The following is a 22,404-nucleotide window of genomic DNA, read 5'->3' as shown; positions in this document are numbered from 1 at the left end:
AAAGACATCTGAAGTCTTTTATGTTATTGAACACATCATTTTGTAAATTTCCATTTCCCTTTATTTGTGTTCACACATAGAAATGCAATTGATTTTTATGGATTGAGCTTGTTACCCAGAGATCTTGCTGAAGTCACCTGGGGGATTTCTGTGCACACAAATGATGTCATCCATGACCAGTTAAGTTTTACTTCTCTTCCCTGCACTTGTTTTCCCAGCCTCACTCTGCCAGCTAAGTACAGGAGGACCAGGTCAAGTAGAAGGAGTGATAGTAGCCATCCTTGTCTCATTCCTGATCCCAGGAGATCCTTTCAATATTTCACCAACTAAGCATGATATGTGATATGGGATTTTTACTGATGTAGAATCCAGAGCTTGGGCGCTGAAGCCATGCTCTTGACTGTGGTCTGGGTCTGTTCTCTGTGCTTAATCATCCTCCCCTCTCACACACTCTGCACTTCAGACTCTCTGTCCCTCCCTCTCCTGCTCTCCTCAACCTTCTCTCTCTTTTCCTCTCCTGTTCTTTTTTATCATCTCTTTCTCTTCTCTCCCAACACTTTCCCCCTATTATTTAACTGTGTTAGTAAAGCTTATACGTTCTATTTTTAATTCTCAATTTTAAAAGCAGATGAGCTAAATATAAATGCCTTTTGTCTCCCCCATAGAAAAGTTCATTTTTTATATGTTCCTTGGTAGTTCAATAGTGTTCAATGAAAAGACTTCAATTTGCTCTACAGTCTAAGTCCCAAGATAAGAAATATTGAGGAGAAGGAGGTCTGGGGAGAATACTCAGAGCAAATTGGGTAGATTAAGCATGGAAAAGCTATCTCAAACATGCCCTGGCCTGCATCCCTTGGTATCCCCGCTGTCCTGTTTATATGCTACCACAGCTTTCTAAGGTTCTATCTTTCCTTATCTATGGACAAGAATTCCCAATGATTGTTGCAATCCTTTTTGTCATATATGACAGCCTAATCCTTTGACCTGGTTTCTTTCACCTTTTCCCCATCTGACATGTATATTTATTGCAGCTCTAGTGGTCATCTCATCTGCCAATGACATAGGTGGCTCTCTCTTTGAGATCCTTGGTGCCAAGCATTAAGGACACCAAAATCTACCCGGGACAATCCCAAGTAATAATGGTCAGGTGCTGTATCTGTCACAAAATACGCACAACATTAAATCCCCAAAGATAAAACTCCCCAGATTGGAGGTAGGCTATCTCCACCTCTATCTCCAGATTAGAGGTAGGATATCTTCATAGGATATCAATTCCCTTGTCCTGATTACTTATTGCATATCATGAAGTGTGACTTAATACAACAACTGAGGAGGGCATGCAGACTGAGCCACAGGAGAATTATGGAAATTCTATCAGTTTACTTTGATCTGGACTTGCTGAACCTGCTCCTATAATACCCAGCACATAGTACAGGACCAATAACATATCCTATGATACTGCAGACTACACTAGTCTCCTTCATGTCTACATCCATAGCCAATGTCAAGGTGACCAAAGCCATCAGGGAGTTGGGTGGGGGGGGGAGCTCTGGAAGTGGTAAAAAGAACCTGAGAAATGTTCATGGGAGAATTCTGGGTATGATCTCAGAGAAAGTGCAATGAGGAAGCCAGCCCCATCCCTCTTCTACAGGTTATACAAACACAATGGCATTTTGGGAACATACGTACACTGTGTGTTAGTATTTTTGATACTTCATTTGGCTCTTTGGAGTGAAGAGGTACAAAATATTAAAAGAGAAGGAACTATTTCTTGTGTTGGAAGAAACAGAGGATTGAGAACCTACATCCTACCCTGCTGCCGGTGCTACAAGGTGAGTAGGAAGAAGGGCCAAATTTCCCAGCTAGGAAAGGAGGCTGGGTCACTGGGGCCTGGAAGGAAGGACAGAGCTTCTTGAGAGCATGGTAGGCTTGGGAGTATGACAGTGCTTGACATCTGGTGCCACACACAAAGGAGGAGCTCATCTGTCCGTGGAGATGATGCTGACTGCCCTCTCTAGCACCCAGTATTGCTCAGGGGTCAAATTAGAGAAGGCAAAATGATATGTCCAGCTGTAAGGTCAGTGTAGGGCAAGCTGTCAGCTATATAACAGATACTTTGCCTTCTTTGCATACAAAACCTACAGATTTCATGAGGGAAAAATATGTATTTTGTGGTTTGCAAGTGAAAATAAACTATTTTCTAGTTCAGGGGGGAAGAGAAGTAAAAAATTCCAAAAGCATTAACTCTGATAATCAGCTCAGGCCATTTCTGGGGTAAGAGGGGAGATGCTGAGCCTCCTACCTCTCTTACCTAGTGTCTCCTCACTTGCTCCTAATTTTCTCTCCTTCCCCCATATTGTACGTTCCTATCTCTCTTTCCTCTTCTTGTTTTTCTCCCTTTATCTCCACCACCTGCCTGATCTGTGACCTGTCTGAATCACCTCACCTGGGACGTATAGAATCTGTCTGTATGAACCACCTGCCTCCACAACTTGCCTGACCTGTAACCTCTCTGAACTGTCTGACCTTCAGCCTCTTCTACTAGTCATCTATGCAATTCTTCACCCACATACCTGTCTTCTATTTGACCTAAGCTCTTCTACCTGCCACCCCCCTCGTCATCCTTGCCATTCAGATCTTATACTAGAGTTTGATGTGCTTACATTACTGCAATGATTATTACAGTAATGACAGTGTTGTCAAAATTCTGAGAAAGCACTTGCATCCAGCAGAAAAGGAAACTGAGACACAGAGTGATGACACAGATTTCCCAAGCTTATATAGGCCCAAGACTAGAAATCTGGGCCCAGCCTTAAAAATCTGCTGGCTGGTCTTGATTTTGTGCCATTAGCTAAAAGGCTAGTGCTCTAGTAAGACATGATAGAGAAGTCAATAAACAGACACTTAATGCACATGCCCTGAGTTTAATATAAATTTCAGGTTCTTACAGCCAGATAATATTTCTGGGGATAAAGTAGCACAAATATGGTGGTGTTCCACAGAAATTAATTTTCCAAATATCTGAAACATACCTCTTTCAGTAACAAAAGGCAATTGACTTTAAAATATTATTTTGAATGGGAGTACTTCTAGAACACTTCACATACCACCTCGTCATAATAAACAGAGTATATGGAGCCTGAGACCATTCTTTAGTAACATAAAGGAACTTGGATGGACCTCTATCGCTGGAGTGGACCGTAGCTTAGCCTGTCCTTTCACTGGATGACCTTGCAATGTGGCACTTTTCCAGGTGATGTTTCCTGTCTTCTCCCTTGTTAACAGCTGCCATTACAGAAGTCCTGATTCCTTGCTTCTACTCTGCTTACTGCTCTAAGGTACAGCAACCCAAATTTCCAAAGGAAACCATACAACTAAGCTTGTAGTCAAGACCTCTGGCTAGACACCTGAGTGTGGACTTGTGATCTCATGCTGAACAGAGTGTGTAGGGTTTATGACATCTGTTCTTGCCACTGCTCCAAGGCTTCAGCTGCTTACTTCTGCTTTTAGGATTTTGCCCCATTGTTAGAATTGTCAAAGACTGACCACCCTTATAAATGTACAGAGAACAAGGGAGCAATGACTTCAAAAATGTGTCCTGGAAACACATTGAAGGCCTCCACTCTGGTTGAAGGAAGCAGATAAGGAGACAAAGATTGAGGTAAACAGATTTGAGTGTTTTGATAACTGCACATCAGGTAGACTGGTTGAACAGTAGTAGATCTTCAAACAACTGAATCAGATACCCGAGGAAGTGATAGCTTTCCTAGCAAGTGTGTTCCCACGTTGATCTTAAATAGCAAACTCGCTGCTCTTATTGACAACAGCAAATGCTCCCCCACCTTGATGAAAAGTTCTTGTACAAATTAACCATGTGCATGTAACCATGGTAATATATGCTAACTGACCAGAGTCAAATGGGAAAACTTTCATGGGTAGTGAAGAGAGAACTAAAGAGTGCCCAGTGCCCTGATGATTCAGGAAAGACAGAAAAAGCAAAGAGGATCCCAGAGTCTGAGATGGAAGGAAGAAGAAAGGAATAAGTGGATTCCAGTAACTTTGAAGTAAAAGCCAGAATGAGTGGAACCCTGAAAACCCAAGCCTTGGAGACTCAGGAAACTTAGGCCAGAGTTATTTTGGCCAGGGCAGTGTAAGGAAATTTAAGGCCCAGGAGTCCTATTTTCTCATGGACCAGGAGACTTAGACAAAGATCCTGGATCTGGTCTGAGTGAAATCAGGCCAGAACAGAGGAAAGAGCCTTCCTAGATGATGTAAAATTCAGGGAGCCAGACCTGGGGAATACTTGGCTTGGTTCCTGAGGACAGAGCAGATCTCTGTACAGCTCTGTCATTGCTGACCTAAGAAAGCCTCTCAAGGCCCTGGGAAGATTCTGAGCAAATTCTGCTGTTGAGGCCAGGCTATGAGGACATAATCATTGCTGGAGTCGAGAGTCACGATCTGGCCCACAGCTGTGGATCTGGAGACTATGAAGGCAGGATGCCCAGCATTTCCTTACTTAAGCTAAGATTTAGGGTAGGAGTTTAAGCAAGATACTTCCCATCTCTGGGCTTTAATTTCCTCCTCCACAGGTTAATGTAAATCTGAGTTGTAAGAATCAAATTACAAGCTCAGGCATCAAAGGGCTTGGATAATGATGTAAATGCTCTTTCATGTGAGTCATTATCTCTTCCTCTTCTGCGTCATTCTCACTAATGTGGACCACAGGAATGCCTATGCTTAGACATCATTTACTAAAAATATATCTCAGACTCCTCTGAAGCTATAAGCATCCTGGTGGTCTCTCGGTGCTCTGTGGAGGATGTGGACATGTGAGCAGAAAAGAGATCCCCCTTGCAGTTAAATTAGGGCTTCGACAGGCTCTCTGTGGTGCCTACAGCCTCGCCTCCACAAGAGTCTTGAGGAAGAGAGTGTGTGTGTTTTTCATCAGTTGACTTGTTCAGAAGTACAAAATGAAGCCATCAAACTGTTTTCCAGTTTCACTTAGGATGTAAGACATTCTGTTGTAGTGCTGCAACCGTGGTCTCTCTTCAGAGTGGCTAAACCAAGATTAGGCAACTGTGAGGGACAGACAGATGTCAAAAATTCATTCCAAAACACCCTGCTGGATGCAGGGAAGGTAGTAGGGGAAGCTGCTTCTGAGACTGCAGAGCTCATGCCCGTCCAAAAACTTTCCTATCTCACTTTCAGTTCAGTTAGCACCAACTTGAAAGTATATGTGCACAGCTGCTGTGCTATCACCAAAGTTCTCTTCATGGCGATGTAAGGTCAGTTGCAGATCAGAGTGTGAGTGAGTCCCTGTGGAATGCAGAGAAGCACCTGATGCCACAGCTTCCTCTGGTCCACGGCCTTCACGCAGACCTCTGACTTCCCCGGTACTCAGTAGGCCGTCACAGGCTTAGGAGCGGGCTGGAGGCTAAAATATCTTTACCAGATAGAGATAACCAGAAGAGGCTGGGTTCTAAGCCCTCTCCCCGGCAGGGCCTCAGGCTACTCCAATGATTGTAAAGAGAAAAATCCAGCAAGTGAAAGGCCAGATGGAGTCTTGCTTCTCCCACTGCAGAGCACAAGGAGAGGCGATCTAACCTAGCCCCTGAACATGAGCAGGGTCAAGAACCCGTGCTCTGGTCCTAACTTTGCCAATGCTCTGCTGTATAGCTCTTAGGTGGTCACTTAACCTCTCTGTGTCTCAGTTTCCACATCTTTCAAAGGGGAATATGAAAGTGGCCTCCTCATAGTACTTCTAGGATAAACAGAGATAAAATGGAATAATCCATGTAAAAACCTATAGAAACAGGTAGAAAAATACTACACAAAGTGTTATCATTCAATGATAAATTGCTCAAAACGTTGTTCAGTGTCCTCAATCTTCAGACCCTCATCATGCCCAATCCCAGCTTCAAGGCATTGAGAAAGCCCTGTTTCTTATTTCAGTAGCTTTGTGTATAATCAGTACCTCTCTTAGTCAAGAAGACCCAAAGGATCCTCTGAGCCAGGATGGCAACACTGAGGTTCCTTATTAGGGGAGTCCAAACCAGGAATAAGCCTATAAAACATTAGGGAAAGGCCAGGCCACCTGCCCCTCTGAACTTCTGCATTAGCCCAGGTTAGTAAGGGCCAGGGCCAGCTCAAAATGAGAAGATAAGAGTTCCTAGGACCTTCACTAGCCCCACTGCCAACCCATAGCCACACAGTAGGGCAGCATGCCCCTGATGCTTAGAGAGCCCTGTGGGCCACCTGCACAGGCAGCACAGACTTCATGCCTGCACATGGATCACCTCCTTTCCTTTGTAATGTGTGTAGGAACAGAATCAAGACCTGTGAAACAAGCAGCGGCATTTTCTGTAGCGCTTCTTACTACCACTTGAGCACTGGCAATCCCCATGGTGCCTTCTGAACTACTGACATCTAGAGCTAGCTGCTTTCTGGTCACCTTCTTATGTAGCTTCCACAGGAGACCACCAACAATTCAAATTTAACTTTTTCCTCCCCCCAAATAGGCCCTTCTTCCCACGCTCCCATCTCTATGAATGGCAACCCAGTGGGCAAGACAGACCTGGGTGTCAAGCCAAAGGACCTTCTCTCCATCTCTTTCCATTACCAATCAGACTCCAAGTCCAAAAACTCCTGTGATCTGATCTCTTGAAGTCCATGCTTCCTCCTTAAACCCAGTGTTACTGATTCCATTCAACCACTCCTGATTCTCATCTGTACTATTTTGGTCTCCCTTCCTACAGCTGAAGTGACCTTTCTAAAATTGAATTCAAACCGTGTCCCTCTCTGCTAGAAATCCTTCATTTGCTCCTCACAACCCCCAAGACCAAATGCTAAACTCTGGAACATCATTTACAAGGCCTTCCAAGCACTCTGGCTCCATTCCCTAGTACACCTCACGTTCCTAGCATGTCAAGTTATCTGAAACCCCTCTAAGGGCCCCAGGCTTTCTCTCACTTTGGACCCTCTTACTAGCCATTCCCTTTGATTATTTGTTCTAGCCCTCTTCATCATCCCTCTTCACTAGCCTAACTACTTCAAATCTCTGCTTAAAATCAGGTCCCCTGGGGAGTCCTCTGTGAGGGGTTCTTCTAGGTTACCTGCTCCTTCTCTGCACCCCAGTGACTATCCCAGCACTTTATCACATCTGTTGTCATTGCTTATTTAACTGTCTCTCCCACTAGACCATAGGCTCTAATGTCACACTCTTATTCGCTGATATGTGCCTGACACCTAGCAAAACACGTGGCACACACTAGGAGATGAATATATATTTTTTGAACATTGAGTAAATAACTGGATGGATGGAATAAGTAAGTAGCCTAAGTATAAAAAGTTAAACCCCCTGAAAGCCACAACAGGCCTACTTATAGCATCTCCAGGGCCTCAGACCAAATGGCTTTCAACAGGGCCGGATGGGCCCAGCACAGACCAAAATCCACTAATACCAGAGGCCTAGCCAGACTTCAAGAGCCACCAGGGATTTCCAAGTTACCATTTCATTTTTGTCATCCCTACTTTTCTGAAGTCTCTTCTCAAGTATCACTGGGATAGATTGATCTAAGATATGTGGCAATGGTGCTGGGGGAAGCATGGTGAGGGGCAGATATACAAAAGAGCTGCAGAACCAGGGATGCAGAGCCAGAGCCATGTGCAGGGCTGAGTGTGCAGGCCGGGGGGGGGGGGGAGGGGGCATCAAACAGCTGACACAGCTTCAAGTACAGGGCTGATAGGAGGCGCCCAACAGCCTGAGGGTACCAAGCCAGAGAAGGCAACAGGACAGTGGGACAGGGCCAAGGGATACAGAAAGGGCACAACACATAAGTGAGGTTCCAGCTAGGAGGATGACAGAGATAAGGGTGAAGGGCAGGGATAATGGGAGCACAGCCGAGGAATTGTGGCATTCTGAGCTGTTACCAAGTAAATTAATATTTCTAGCAAGCAGGTGCATTGGTGGACAGGAAAGGCTCCAGTAGCTTCTCTTCAAGAGCTCTCAGTATCCTTAGCCACACAGCTACCTCTGTGGTAGCTGTACATTCTACCTCTGTGGTAGAATGTACCTGTGGGACATTCCTACAGGCTGTTCACCCAACAAACCCCACTGATTCAAATTCTAAAACCAATCACCTTTGGATTGTGCAGTCACATAAAATATTTTCCCCATTTTTGTTGCAGAGAAAAAACAGTTGGTCTTTGGATTCTGACAAATTTCATTTGAAATAACCCTCAGCCCTTTCATCCACTAGCTATAGGGCCCTGGACCCTCAGTTTCCTTGGCTAGAAAGTGGGGACAGCCACCTCACAGAACCGCAACACCCCATGCACCATACTAGGTGCAGTGCAAGTGTGTAATAAATTGGCTTTCTTTCCCTTCTACTTTCCCCTTCCATTCTAAATGAAGGCCAATCGGTCCCATTTTCAGTGTGCATGTGGGAGTGGGAATGGGCATGAAGCAGGACCTAGGTTGCTGACTCATTAGGATAAAAGACATGAGTCAGGGCTGTGTAATATCCAGGGATGGAACAGGGACACTCCGCCCCCCCACCAGTCATCCTCATCCGGTTCCCTGGGGTCTTGGCTGGCAGTGGGTCCCACATGGCCATGGAAAGCAGGCTCCATTAGTACCTTTCTCACCACACTTGGAGAGGAGTGCGGGATGGTGCCGTCTGGTGGGGGGACACCAGGAGGGGTTTCCTCCCCAGACGCCTGGGGCAAGTTAGCAGCAGTATTCTTGTCAAGTGGGAGAGGCGGCTTTGGACCTTCAGATGTGGGGTGCTCATCCGAAGCCTGAAGGAGAAAATAAGAACTTGGGTGGGTTTTATGGCAAAAAGCAGTAGCAGCAGCAAAGACGGATGCCCATCCTTCATTGCCCATTGTCACCAACTCCATACACATTGTGAACTGCTAGAAAATTTTTCAGAAAGGAAGATACTCTCATCTAAATTCTTCAGGAAACTACATCCTAGTATGACAGTCTTAGGATAAAATCGAAACCAAGAATTCTGGGCTGTCATATTCACCCTAGCAATCCTAACACTTCTGACATACATTTTGCCTGTGGGACTCAATGAACCCTAGACCTTTCTCTGCCATCATCAGGATGATTTGCTATCTCCTCAAAGGAACTGAGCCTCAGAGGGAGACATTTGAAGCATGATCTGACACTGTCAGTGCTAAAGCATAAATGTGAGGCCTTATATTTTATAATAAAGTTAAAGTCCATAGAGGTGCTTTGAAGATATAAATGTGATTACAGATTTAAAGGAGACACCACTGGGGGGAAAGGTGAGAAAGGATAGGGAGAAGGGGCTAGGATGAGAAACTCTGGAACAAAAAGAAAGGCACGAGTTACAGATGAAGACATGGAATGCAGCAAAGATCCCAGAGGTACAATCTGTACCTCCTCAATTGGCTCTTAGCTGAGAGAAGAGAGGAGCAGCACTCATCACCCCTCCAGGGAGAAAACAAGGCCTCTCCTGTGGAATTACAGTCAGCAGACCCAGATCGAAGTCTTGGTTCTGTCACTCAATATTTTATGATCTCTAGGCAAAGTGCCTGCCCTCCCAGAGCCCCAAATCTGTGCCTATAAATAACAGATGACATAGCCTATCTAATACTATTGATAGGATAAATGATATAGTATATATAAAACATACCTAGCTTAGGAGGTTTGAAGCAAAATTTAAGTCTATAGCTGTGTGGTGTTATAAAGATGCTACCCACTAGCATCTAATGTATACCTTTGCTCCACTCCTTAAGCTCTCCCCTCCCATCTAAGATTCATAAGTTCTCAGCAAGGGAAGTGGGAGGTTACACAGATAACAGGCAGCCTCCCTTCTGTCCTGGCAGTGGTTCTATTGATGGACAAGGTCCCTAGTGTCATCTAGAAGGACATGGCTAAGCCAGGCCATTCTGGAGAGTATGGAGCCCAGATCCCTGTTGGGACAAAGTACTGTGATTTCTGGAGCTTTCTTGAGATGGGCAGTGGAGCCCAGAAGAACTTGAATGTGAGTTCTGAGTTCAAGGCCACCCTCCTGTGCCTCCCTTGTGGCTGGGGGAGGGTGGGGAGTAGCTTTGTTTGCTGAGTGGTCCCAGGACAGGCAGAACATATGCCCTGAGCCACCGCGAGGCTCACCTGTGCAGCATCCTCTTGGCTCTGGGACTGGACGGGTGCTGGCTGCCTCACAATGTAGTTGATCTGTCCCACAATGGTTTGCTGAAGATGCTGAGGAGATTTGGTCTGATTCAGCTGTAGGCTGGGCTGTTGAGCCTGAAGAAGAAGCTCCAGGTCCTTCTGCATCTCCTCCAGCTCAAATTTGTGGTGCATTATATCCATGTTCTGGGAACAGGCAGGCCCAGGAGGGCTCCCATGCTGACTAGAAGCTGGATGCTGGGATGGAGGTAGAGGTGGCAGTGGCTGCTGCTGGGGTGGGGGTGGCAGAGGTGGCGGAGGTGGCAGTTGCTGCTGTGGCTGCTGCTGAAAGTGGCTGAGCTTCAGCTTCTGGTGGTGGCCAAACTGGACTTGGATAGAGGGTGTCTGTAAGGTGGGTTGGGCATGGGCTCCTTGCTGAACATCCTGCGGGGGCACAATGCATACTGGCTGGGAAGTTGGCTGTTGCCCCAGCCGCTGGGATGTGTTCTCCTGCTCCACGGGGGGCTGGGTTTCCAGCCAGGGCTGCATCAGTTTTGGTGGCTGAGGATTGCAAGGCAGCTCCTTCTCCCTGGGCAGCAGAGTAGAGCACTGCAGAGAGCCTAGCTGTTGGGGTGCCATCTCTGAGGGCTGCCTAAAGCTGTGGGCTGAGTGTATGCTGGGTGGGGGGACCTGGCCTTTGAGGGAAGGCGAGGCTGGGGAGCAGTGGGAGCAGCATACAGATGAAGAACACAGTGCTGGAGACTGGAACTTATGTGAGGGGTGGCTAAGAGTCTCTTGCTGAGCCACTGGGGACTGGTGGCTTTGATAAAAGGATGATGGTCCCTGTAAGCCTCCATAAGCAGGAGTATCTGCCCGGGACAGCTGTCCACCTTCAGTAGTTATACAGCCTGAAAATTCAGAAGAGAGAGTGTTTTCCAAAGGTATCTGCAGCTGTTCCCCACTTCCTGCTCCTGGGACCAAAGGACACCATGCAATAAACCTTTACCAGGTGTGTTACGATTAGCAATTCAACTCCTGACTGGGAAATCCCACCCCTGATCTCCAAGATTCAGTCTAGAACGCTGAACCAGCAATAGAACCCGCATGGACCTTTGGGGACCAAAGACATTTGAGAAATTAGCTCAGCTTTCTCCAGATGCTTAGTCCTCACTGTTTGTATCCCACTAGAGAAATCATAGGCTCCTTTAAATAGTACCCACTGCTTTCAAACACAGACTCAGACAAAAAAAAAAATCAACATTAGGTGTGGGGAGGTAGCATGCTGGAGTGTCACAAAGGAAAGAGAGACGGCCCTGGGATAAATGACCAAGTCTCCAAATATAGGTGTGAGGCATTGTGTTTTGGGCCAGGAGGATGTAAGGAGTAAGGGAGCTCCAACATCAGGTCAGGGACAATACTAGCACTGTCCTGAGGTCTCTAGACCCTGGCCTATGAGTAGACAATATCTATCCCTAGCTCAGTCTCACAGCTTCTTCAGCTGCTTGTTTTGATGAGGCTTACTGAGGGAAAGACTCAGCAGCTCGAGAGCCAGAGGTGTGTTCTGTTCACCTAAGTCCCTCAGTGGCCAGCATGGGGTGCTGACCCCCAGCAGGGGCCCACCAAAAGTCTATTGAATTAAATTAAAGGGAAAAGGGGAGCAAAACCTCAACCTAAATTTTATTCTTCACTCTGTCAAGTTCAAAAAGCTTTCCTAGACCTTAACAACCCAGACCAAGGCAGCAGTTGGTCATTAGCTTAACAAACCTACATGGGGCCCTCAACACAGGCACAGCCACAAGTTGTCTACACTCCACCTGAAGAATGAACACCAGGAAATCACTGCAGCTCAGGAATTATGTGCTTGCATCTCAGCTTCGGGCAGGGAAGATGTGTTGACAATGCCCCTCTGCCTCCCTCCCCACTCCACACCCCAATGCTGATATCCATTTTGTGCCTACACACACGAATACCCTTGTAGGACCACAGAGACACAGATTCACCTGCACTGCCATCCAGCATTCTGGAGAGCAGGGCCTCTATCTTGTTTCCTCTCCAGCAATGAAACCAAGGTAACAGGGCATTCATGCAGAATGGAAAGCTCAGATTTCAACTGGTCCTGTTACAAAAGTCCTGTGTTGCCATTGCTATTTAAGTTGTCCCCTCCTTCCGAACCCCCGCCCCCCACACATGCATGCACACACCCACACATACACACACACAGGTCTGCTGAATGACTCCATGACTACTGGGAGTCTCAGGGGGTGCTTTCTCTTGGGCATATGCTGACCCACCCAGTGAGCTAAGCAGACATGCTCTATTCATTTTTCGCAATTATGTAAAAGCCCACAGGGTGGGCTCTGGCTCACCAAGGGAAGCCAGCTGCTTGGTCCAGAAGTTAGGCTCCCAGGTGAATCTGATACTCCAGGGGGAGCCCGGATCTGTGTTACAGTTTGCCTCCAGCAATCGCTGCATCTGAAACACAATCTGATAACAGCACCAAAGGTCATTTCTTTGGGCATCTTGCACCTGAATGACAACTCCCTCTCCCTCACTCTTCAGGCAGGTTGAAGGGCTCAGAGTCTTTAGCCTCAGGTCCCTCATATGCTCATTTCTTTGCACCTTGGTAGCTTCACATCCTTTCCCCTGCTCTTGCCCCTCCCCCCACCAGGTGATCCCCTTCCTCTTAGCCGGGTTTAGACCCTTATCTTTTGGGAGCTTTGAATGGTCTATAATTCTCAGGGTATCACCTGGCAGCCCTCTCAGGAGTTCCATTCATTCTACCAAAACCTCAATGTAAAAGCCTATGGTGGCAGACATTCTCAGAACTCCCCACTTCCATCCTTCTGCCCACATGTAAAACTGCCCTTGTCATCCACCACCCTCTTCCTCCCTCATCACTTGCATCCATCTCCTATCATGAACTCTCCCTTGTATCTAGGACTTTGGCAAGCATCCAACTCACCCTGCCATCAGCCTAGTTTACCAATGTCCTGGTCACCATCTTGGCCTCTCCTTCCTGCATCTCCTTAGTGTCAATCACCTTCATCTCCCTTTCCAGTTCAGGCACCATACTCAGACCTTTGCTTCATCTAGAGACCTTCGTCTGCAATGACTGCCCCCAGCTCCAACTAGCTCTTGCTCTTTCTGAGTGCACTCTCCAGTCTCACAGAACTCCCCAAGCCCCCTGGGGCCTGATGAGCTGTAACAGTATCACTAGGGCCTAAGCCCCTCTGTCTCACCGTGGTCCGGTAGCCTAAAGTCAATCCAGCCATCCCGAAGCTATTTTATCTGGGGTTGCTTCAGTGATCACTAACCTTGGGGGCACCCCGCCATTCTTTTTCTTATCACTTCTTTTCTCCCTGGCTTCCTCCTCTTCCACTGTCCTTGACGACTAAAGTCCTCACTTCTCTTCTCAATTCCATGTACCTAGTGCCTAGCTCTCTTATCACCTCCTACTTCAGTGAAGAAAAGGGATACAAAAGACAAACTGCTGCAAACTGGTACCCTGCCTACCTCCAAACATCATATGGAGACCTTCCTGTCCTCCCTCCTCAGAGGAAGTACCTTTTATGTGTAGGGTCAGCTGGTTCACTCTCCATCCTACATCTCTATGCCTTCTCAGTATGCTCACTCCACCACATATCTCTATCATCAACCTCTTCTCCCAAATAAACTTGTGCAAATGTCTTCCATACTTAAAATCAATCTCCCAATTCTGTTTTCTTCTCAAGCTACCTCATTTCCCTTCTTTTCACTTCTGTTTCTACTTCCTCCCCTCCTCCCCTCATTCTAGATTTTCACCCTCCCATTTTGCTGGAATTTCTTTCAAAATATCACCAGGGACCTCCTGATTCCCATATCTCAATAATTCTCTTCACTGCTCACCCTCTTTCACCTAGATAGCAATGATAAAATTGATCACTTGATATTTGAAACTGCTAATTTCTGTGTACCACCCCCTCCTACTTTTCCTGCAATCCATCTTGGACTGTGCTTCTCACCCTCCTTCATTCTTCTTCCTCTGTCTATGCTGAGAATTATAGTATTTCCCTCAGTCTCAGATGTCTTCTTCTTCCTTCCACAAACTCTTCCTAGGTGATACCACCAATATCTCAGTGACTCCCCCTCTCTATCTCCAACCCTGACTTTCCTTCTGACTTCCAGACCTATCAATCGATAGAAATTTTAGACATCTCCTTTGCGATGCCCTGGCACCTTAGATTCAACATATCACAATATAAACCCCACTAACTTATTTCAAAATTCTTGCTCCTTCTCCTAGTCTTCACCATCCTCACAAACCCAATACCTCAACATCATACTCCTTCCCTCCAACCCCATTTAAAACCAAACAACTGTCTCTGGAATGTCTAGAACACTGCTAATGTCCAGGCTCATGTATGAATCCATGACCTAACACAGAACTACAGAATTTCCCACCTGACTTGCCCAGAGGAAAGCAAGACCCTTTCAGCACCTGTCCTTGGCACGTGGGGTTTGGTAGAAGATACTTTTCACTTACTAACCCCAAAGCAGTGATTGATGAGTTGGAGCTCTTACCAGCTCTTTGCTGAACAGGAAAGGGACACTGGTCTTGCTGCAGACAGCCCAGTTGATGAAGTTCTGCACATGCTCAAACTGACGGTTGAGAACCATGATGCTCTGTAACTGCTGTTCCAGCTTCCGCTTTCTCTCATTAGTAATACCCTGAGTATGGACAGAGAAGGAAGAGTCCCTCTTCCTGTTCTTGGACTTGATGCCACCTGTTTGGGGAGTCTGGTGGCCCATGTATCAGTGTGAACCCTTATGGGGTCAGAGGAGACTGAGCCCCCAAGAGGATGACAGTGCAACAGAGTGCTGCCATGGGTGGCAGAGACACAGAGAGGGAGGGAGAAGGTGGGTGGATTTTATAGTGCAAACAGGGAATGGGTGATAAATTAATGAGGACACAAACAAATGTCTAGATCTCTCAGGCATAACTTGTTTCATGACCCTCTCTTCTAAGGCTATAAGCCTGCACAGTCCAGGAAGGCAATTGCATTAAACCCATATAGCATTGATAGGAGTTTGAACTGACTTTCTAGCCCTTAAGGAGCCATACTCCCCAAAATAGACTGGACATTTTAGGATACAGGGAATTGTAGAAAGCTAAGGAAACTACACATCTTAATTCCAGCTCAGGCAGCTCTGAATGCTAGGACTAGTTTGATATGTGCCTGGTTTTTTACTTAGAGAGAACACTGACCCATCCGTGTGATTCATTTGTCCATATATACCTCCAACTCCTCTATGAGCCCGTTGGCCTGTTTGTTCAGCTCATTCATCAGAACCATCTTGGCCATCTTGATCTGGTTTTCCACCTTCCTGTGTTGATGCTTCACCTCAAAAATCCTATAAACAGAAGGGGACAGAACATGGTGAACCCCTCCCTCCAGGCCCATGAGGCCCTAGACACAGCAAATATAACAGCCAACAACTTAGAGGCTGTCTATGAATATCAGGGCCCAGTAGGCACCAAAAACAAAAAAAAAAAAATGAGAACCTTCCTCCACCCCTCTAACCTTTGGACAACCCAGCCCACTTGATCTAAATGGGCCTAAAGCTTAGCCAGGTTTTCTATAGGGAAACCTCAGGTCCATACTCAGGGCAACCTAGCAGCTCACCAGTTACACAGCACTGGAAGTAGCACAGAGAGTGAGTCATGTAATCTGTTCTCTTAGAAAGGTGGATATCCCCTAAACAATGCCAGGCAATAAAAAGAGCATGGGTAGAGACAGAAAGTGGACTAGTGGTTGCCAAGGGCTGGGGATACTGGGGAGAATGGGGAATGACTACTAATGTGTATTGGGTTTCTTTAGGGAATGAAAAAATGTTCTAAGAGTAGACAATAATAATGATTTACACAACTCTATGAATATACTGAAAATTACTGAATTGTACATTTTAAAAGGGCAAGGTTATGGTATATAAATTATACCTCAGTAAAGTTTTTAAAAAATGGGTTTTGAAGTCACACAGACCTAACTTCCAAATCCAGCTGAGTCACTGACCAGCTGTGTGATCTTAGACAAGTCACTTAACCTCTCTGAATCTCAGTCTCCTCATCAGTACAATGGAGATAAGCCAACTCAAAGAACTATAAGAATTGAACAAAATAATGCATATAGATGCCTAACCCAGTGCCTGCCACGTGATAAGTTCTTAATACCTACTAATTTCTCTTCCCACGTTAAATATCAATGATCCCATATCATTTGTAGACTTATATGGAAGACACTGGGACAGTAGTATAAAAGGCAGATTGCCACTGACTTACTGCATCCTCATGATAAACCCATGATCTGCTTTATGCCCCCGGTCTCAAGCACCTACCTCTGGCTATGTTGTGGCCATCTTCAGAAGGTATGTGCTTAGGCCCAAACTCACACTGATTATCCTGACCTAGCTTGGTTCCATCTACCAAATGATGACCCAAAATCCTTTCACTGGCCACAAGATTTCTAAGTTCCAGGACATATGCCTACATCTGCTTAAAACCAGTGTTTTTCATAAGTACTATATCTGATAGCCTGGTATCAGGATCCAGGATGTCAGTAAACACAGCATCTTGAGCATTGGCAAGGGGCTAGTCTGTGTTACCTGTCCTCAATTTGCTTTGCAGATGTCTGTAGAGTAGATTTCTTATGAGCCACCTGTGTAGTCACACTTTCTAGAAGCATCCTCTGGTTTTGCAAAACTTCTTCAAGATGTCTACACCTAAAGGAGGAAGCAGAGAATAACCTGAGGAGGGCTCCGTCTTCTTTTGAGCAAGCCAGTCAAGCAAGAACCCCCACAGTGTATTTTCTCAGCCAGGCCCAAGGAAGATAGGATTATGTATAGGAAAGGTGCAGAGTCTTGGCCCTTCAGACCTCCAGAGAAGCCCCACAGCGGGAGCAGAGGAAAATCTCCAGCCTCAAGGCCCCAGACTGGCGTGGGCAGAGAGAGGATTTTGACACACTGGGAGCCCAGAGGTAGCAAAGCGGGGTCCAGAGCCCACCCCAGCACCCTGTGAGCAGTCACCCAGCCCCACCTGTGTTCTTTGTGTTCCACCATGAGGCAGCTATGGCACGTGAGCACATCACAGGTCTCGCAGAATAGCTTGAGCACTTCCTGTGTGTGTAGAGGACAGTACAAGGCGAAGTCCCCAGAACCACTGCTCACTCCTGTCAGAGAAGAGAGAGAAGGTGGACTTCTCTTGCTCAGGAAGCTTCTCTCTCAGCTAAGTTCCACTGAGCAGCCCTCAGCCCTCAATGGACACAGGGGAGACACAGGGCTTGGAGGAAAGGTGGTACAAACAGAAGAGTCCTTTCTCTGGACCACTGAGGCTTTAAGAGAATAAGGAAGAACACGAGCTTCGCCTGGCTAGATTTGTCCAGCTGTCCAGAAATCATACACTGCCCGCCCAAGGCTAAGGAGGGTGCTTGCTGCTGTAGCACATGGATTTCCTACAGAGTGCTGAATCCTCTAAAATTCAACCTAAACCTCTTCATTAACCAGGATGCTATTGGCAGGGGGAGGGGGGCTCCAGGCCAGATCACATGGATCATTCACTCTGGTTCCTATGGGTGTGACAAAGGTTAACCCCCTCCCATAGTTCAAGTTGGGGGCAAAGACTGTCATCAAGATTGTCATTTAAAAGAAGTGGCACTGGATGGACACAGAGATGAGCCTTAATCTAGGTTGTTTAATTAGGCAAGTAAGTAACTAGAAGCCAGGCATGATTACTCTAATTAGAGGTGAAGGTAGGGAACTCAGCTAGCTCTCATGATAATTCACAACTACTCCTCCCTGCACATCTGGCTCACACTCATGCCTCCCCCCTCAAGTCCCGCAATAAGGGAGAGCCTGGCGTGAACTGTTTTTTCCTGCAGGAAAGGCTCTGAGACCACCCCAACCCTCACCCCCAGTAGGGAAACAAGGTCAGAAAGAGCTACTCTCCAGAACTTTGAGGGTCCAGCTCCACTTTGGTGCACATGAGCTAGTGAGGATGGCAGGAGAGGTACCTGGTGGTCCCTTGTGGGCCCGCGGAAAGAGTGGGCCCCCAGGGGCGGGGCCATGCCGGTGCTCCTCTGTGCATGAGCTGCACAGCCAGCGGTTGCAGTAGGTGCACAGGATATGTGCTGCCCTCTTCTCCTTGCACTCGGAGCAGTTCTGAAAGTACAAAGGTCTGGAGTTACTGATAATGTCCTCCTTTGGAGCTGCCTCTATAGGAGATCCTATATGGTGTTCCCTGTAGGGCCATCAATTCTGGGGAGCCACCTGGGAGTGACACATGGTGGCTTGCAAAGGAAAGCGTCCTTTGTGACTAAAACAGTAGTGACTGGGTGACAGGCACTGATGGGGGCACCCAGTAGCACTGGGTGTTATATGTTATATAACATATATATGTTATATGTTGGCAAATCGAACTCCAATAAAAATATATTAAATAAATAAATAAATAAATAAATAAATAAATAAATAAATAAATAAAACAGTAGTGACCTCAAGGACTATTCCCCCAAGTCCCATGCTACAGATGAGGACACCCAAATGAGTAGACAAAGGCATGTTCCCCAGGCCCATACAGCCCTCACAGTGTGGCCAACATTCAGAGGGTGATCCTGTGATAAAAGGCCACACCAGGTGCTAAGGAAGGAGAGGGGGACTTCCAGGGGCTCAGCCGAGGAGATGCCAGGAAATATTTTACAAGGAGGTGACTTCTGATTGGATGTAGAATGACAAGTAGGGAGCGAAATGGGAGAGCACGGGCAAAAGCCGAAAAGTCAGTATGCCTGCAGAAAGGGAGAAGCCACAGATATGGGAGGATATACAGCCAAGAAAGGACAAGTCCAGACCAATCCTCAGAGCCGTGCTTCCTTGCTGGGCCCAAGGAAACCTAGCCCTCTCCTGGTCCAAACGTTCATTCACTCGGTCAGCAAAAATCTTGCAGGGCTAATGTAAAAACATGAGTAAAAAAGGAGATTTGGAAAAAGTTGGTCTGTCTGTGCCTGAATATCACAAGCCATCAAAATGATGTGGATTCTGACAGCATTGTTTTCTTACTGGCATCTGACAAACCCACAGTGGGGGCGGGGGGGGAAACACACGTTTTAGTAATTAAACTATGAATTCCTTGAGAGTAGAGAACATGGGTATCTCTCTCCCTAGCATCCAGCAGATGGCCCAGCATGTGCCAGACATTCAATAAGAATTAGACACAGGATCGGGTAAATACATTGGCCAAATGGATCAAATGCAGTGGCACCCCTCAGAGTACCCCAGAGAAGAGAGGAATGGGAGGTGCTAGTCAGAAAGTGATTCAGAAACTCAGGAAAAGGGTATTAGTTGCTAAATACAAGCAAGACCAATGAACCCATTTAGTTCACACTGGTGTATACGTTTCAACTCAGGGGGAGAAAAAAGTACTGATATTTTCCAGTAAGAGGTATAAGAAAAATACCTTCATTTTACTTTCCCCAATTCAAATATTTTGACACTTTTTGGATAGAAGGACAGAAGAATGGGTGGATGGATGGGTAGATGAACAGGTGGACAGATGGACGGATGAATGGATGGGTGGGTAGGTCATTGGATGGATAGGTGGGTGGATGGGTGGGTGGGCGGATAGATGATTAGGCAAAGTGATGAAGTAGTAAAAAGTCAGGTGAAGTGACGGGTGAACAGGTGAACTTATGGACAGGGGCCCCACAGATCTCTGAAAAGGATCAGGTGTTTCTTTGTCCTAACTTACCCTGGCCATCTTGGATCGCCCTGTAGAAAAGCACTGCAGAAAAAAATGTTCATTTACATCCCTGGTAAGATATACTCGCTTACACCCAGGACAGGAGATGAGCTCTGGCAGGGGGACAAAAAAACAGAGTTAGGGCAACATGGCAGACTATACAAAAGGCCTAGACATGAGACTTCCTAATACACAACACCAAGGTACATGTCAATACCACTTGTGTCAAAATGAAGTACGTTTGATGTCATGGCCTGCACTTTTCATCTAGGTACTCTGGACAGGACTATCCCAGTGGGAGCCAGCCCTACAGACCTACTCACATCTGGTCTGGTCCTACCTTCCTGCCCTCCTCACAAGCCATGCTATCAAAGGCCCAACCCTGTTATGGTTCTGATAACTGGGTGCCTTCTTGCTGCTCCCACTCCTCATTCCCAGGCTCTGAGAGCCCAGTTCCTGCTACCAGATAAGCTCCAGGGGGTCAGTTTAGCCCAGTGCACAGTTTCAGTAGAACTAAGGTTATCACACAGCAAAACTATTTTAAAGACCTCAAAGCTAGAGCTTCAAGCAAACTCTCCCCAGAGAAAGCAAAACCTCCCTGCCTGCTCATCTAGGAGGTATTTTTCTCTTACTACCGCCAATACCAGTCTGCCCATGGGACTCAGCTTTTTCTGGGCCTTCTCCTTCTATCCATGTTGCATCCCCTGTACATGTCTCACATGTGAACATGACCACATTGTCTTACCCTTTCCCGAGAGAAATGTAACAGTCTCCAATACTTTCCTTAGCCTAGGAGGTTCCTGAACAACATAAGCATCATGAGACTGCCACCCTGAAGACTCTAGTGCTCTTCAGGCCCACCCCAAGAGCAGGAAGGCCACTGGATGCAGGGAAATGAGGCTGCCTGTGTGCAAGCATAAGAGCCACCTGGAAAGTGGTGGCTATGGCAGTGAATGCAGCACTACCAACACAATCTTCTCAGCCTCATATCATCGAAATGATACAATGGCAGTTGCAGCCAGACCAGTTACAGTCTAAATACCAGGTTTACCACCCAGTGACCCTGGTTGGGCAAGTCTCTTAATCTCACTATGCTCCTCCAGTTTCTTCATGTGTAAAATAGGAAAGGAAAGTAAGAGTTGCCATGAGGTTTCAATTAAATAATACTTGAGAAAGCACCTGATCCCCCACGAATGTTGACTTTTAATTCAAAAGATTTCTCAAAGCTCATTCACAGCAAGGCAATGACCTCAATTATCAGCTCTCCCAGCTGATGGAAGTCAGAGAGTCTGAGAGGTAGAGTGAGAACATGGCCACAAGTTCTTCTGCCCCTGCATCCATGCTCTTGCAATCCTAACCATTAAAAGGTGGAGTCTATTCTCCACCCTTGGAAGCTAGGCTGTTTTCATGACCTGCTCTGGCCAACAGAGTGCAGCAGAAGTGACAATGAACAAGTTCCAAGCCTAGACCTCAAGTGGCTTTGTAGGATTCTGCTCTGCTCTCAGAACTCTAAGATCACCACATGAACAACCCCAAGTTACATTGCTGGAAGATGAGAGGCCATGCAGATCAATGCCTCATTGTCTCAGGGGCTCACTAGAAGCCATCATAAACCAGTTAGCCCCAGCTAACACCCTAGCTGAACACAGCTCACAGGAGTGAGCACAGCTAAGGTTAGCCAAGCCCAGCCAAGCCTAGCCAAGCCCTGAAGAACCACCCAGAGAGTCCCAGTCCAAATTGCTGACCTATAGAATCATCAATAAAATACAATTTTTTAAACTACTAAGTCTTGAGTGTCTTATAATGCAGCAAAAGCTAACTGATCTATCTCAGAAAAATCAAAATCCACAACATCATGCAAAGTAATAATTCAATACTCTTTCTCCCCTCCCCCTGCCAAGTCCCCCATTGAAGAAACCCTCCCCCAGCCTTCACAGAGCCATGGATCTGCAATCTCCTAAATATTTTCCTGCCTGTCAAACACAGTGGCCAGAGGTGAAGAAGAATGCTCTTCACAGGTGTCACCATCCAGGGGACTGTCCCTCTCTTCCACTTCACTCATCCTGGAGAGACCCTCTCATCTATCCCCAGGTCAGAAATGCTTCTCTAATTGTTGAAAATGATTTCCACAAGGCTTCTAAGCCCATAGCAACAGATGCCCAAACATTAGTCTCATTAGCATCATGAAAAAAGAGAAATAACTGAGGAGATCAGACAAGGCCTCATAGCACATCCTCTACTATTCCTGGCCTGAAATGACAAAGCTCTCATCTTCAGCCTTACATCTCCTTCTAAGCTGGGCTTACCTCTCTTTAGTCTCACCTTCAGCCTCACACACCCTGTGTCCTTGCCAGGGCAAATATCTCTGCTGTCTTCTGAATACCCAACCTCTGTTTGTGTAAGTACTGTCCCCTCTCTTGAAGTACTCTCTCACTCCCCTCCTTTTCAACTCCTATTCATCCTTTCAAACCTGTTTAAATGTTCTACCTTGGAGAAG

General features: G+C 46.5%; 1 protein-coding gene across 8 annotated transcripts in view; it reads right to left on the bottom strand.

Moving 5' to 3' along the window:
• TRIM66 (tripartite motif containing 66) overlaps nt 1-22,404 on the bottom strand; it is a 57,175-nt gene that overhangs the window by 15,134 nt on the left and 19,637 nt on the right. For 7 of the 8 annotated variants that reach the window (XM_077866546.1, XM_077866544.1, XM_077866547.1 and 4 more), the window contains 9 exons: nt 19,917-20,020; nt 18,187-18,334; nt 17,214-17,346; nt 16,784-16,900; nt 15,421-15,535; nt 14,705-14,851; nt 12,511-12,628; nt 10,148-11,052; nt 8,638-8,799 (listed from right to left, as the gene is read on the bottom strand). In XM_077866546.1, the coding sequence (XP_077722672.1) occupies nt 8,638-8,799; nt 10,148-11,052; nt 12,511-12,628; nt 14,705-14,851; nt 15,421-15,535; nt 16,784-16,900; nt 17,214-17,346; nt 18,187-18,334; nt 19,917-20,020 (1,949 nt within the window). The remainder of the gene's footprint in view (nt 1-8,637; nt 8,800-10,147; nt 11,053-12,510; nt 12,629-14,704; nt 14,852-15,420; nt 15,536-16,783; nt 16,901-17,213; nt 17,347-18,186; nt 18,335-19,916; nt 20,021-22,404) is intronic. The other variant, XM_077866545.1, reaches the window with a different exon arrangement.

The sequence above is a fragment of the Canis aureus genome, chromosome 23 (genome assembly GCF_053574225.1).
Source record: "Canis aureus isolate CA01 chromosome 23, VMU_Caureus_v.1.0, whole genome shotgun sequence".
In the NCBI taxonomy this organism is placed as follows: Eukaryota; Metazoa; Chordata; class Mammalia; order Carnivora; family Canidae; genus Canis; species Canis aureus.
The sequence above is the reverse complement of the archived record's forward strand: the minus strand, read 5'-3'. Positions and strand labels throughout refer to the sequence as shown.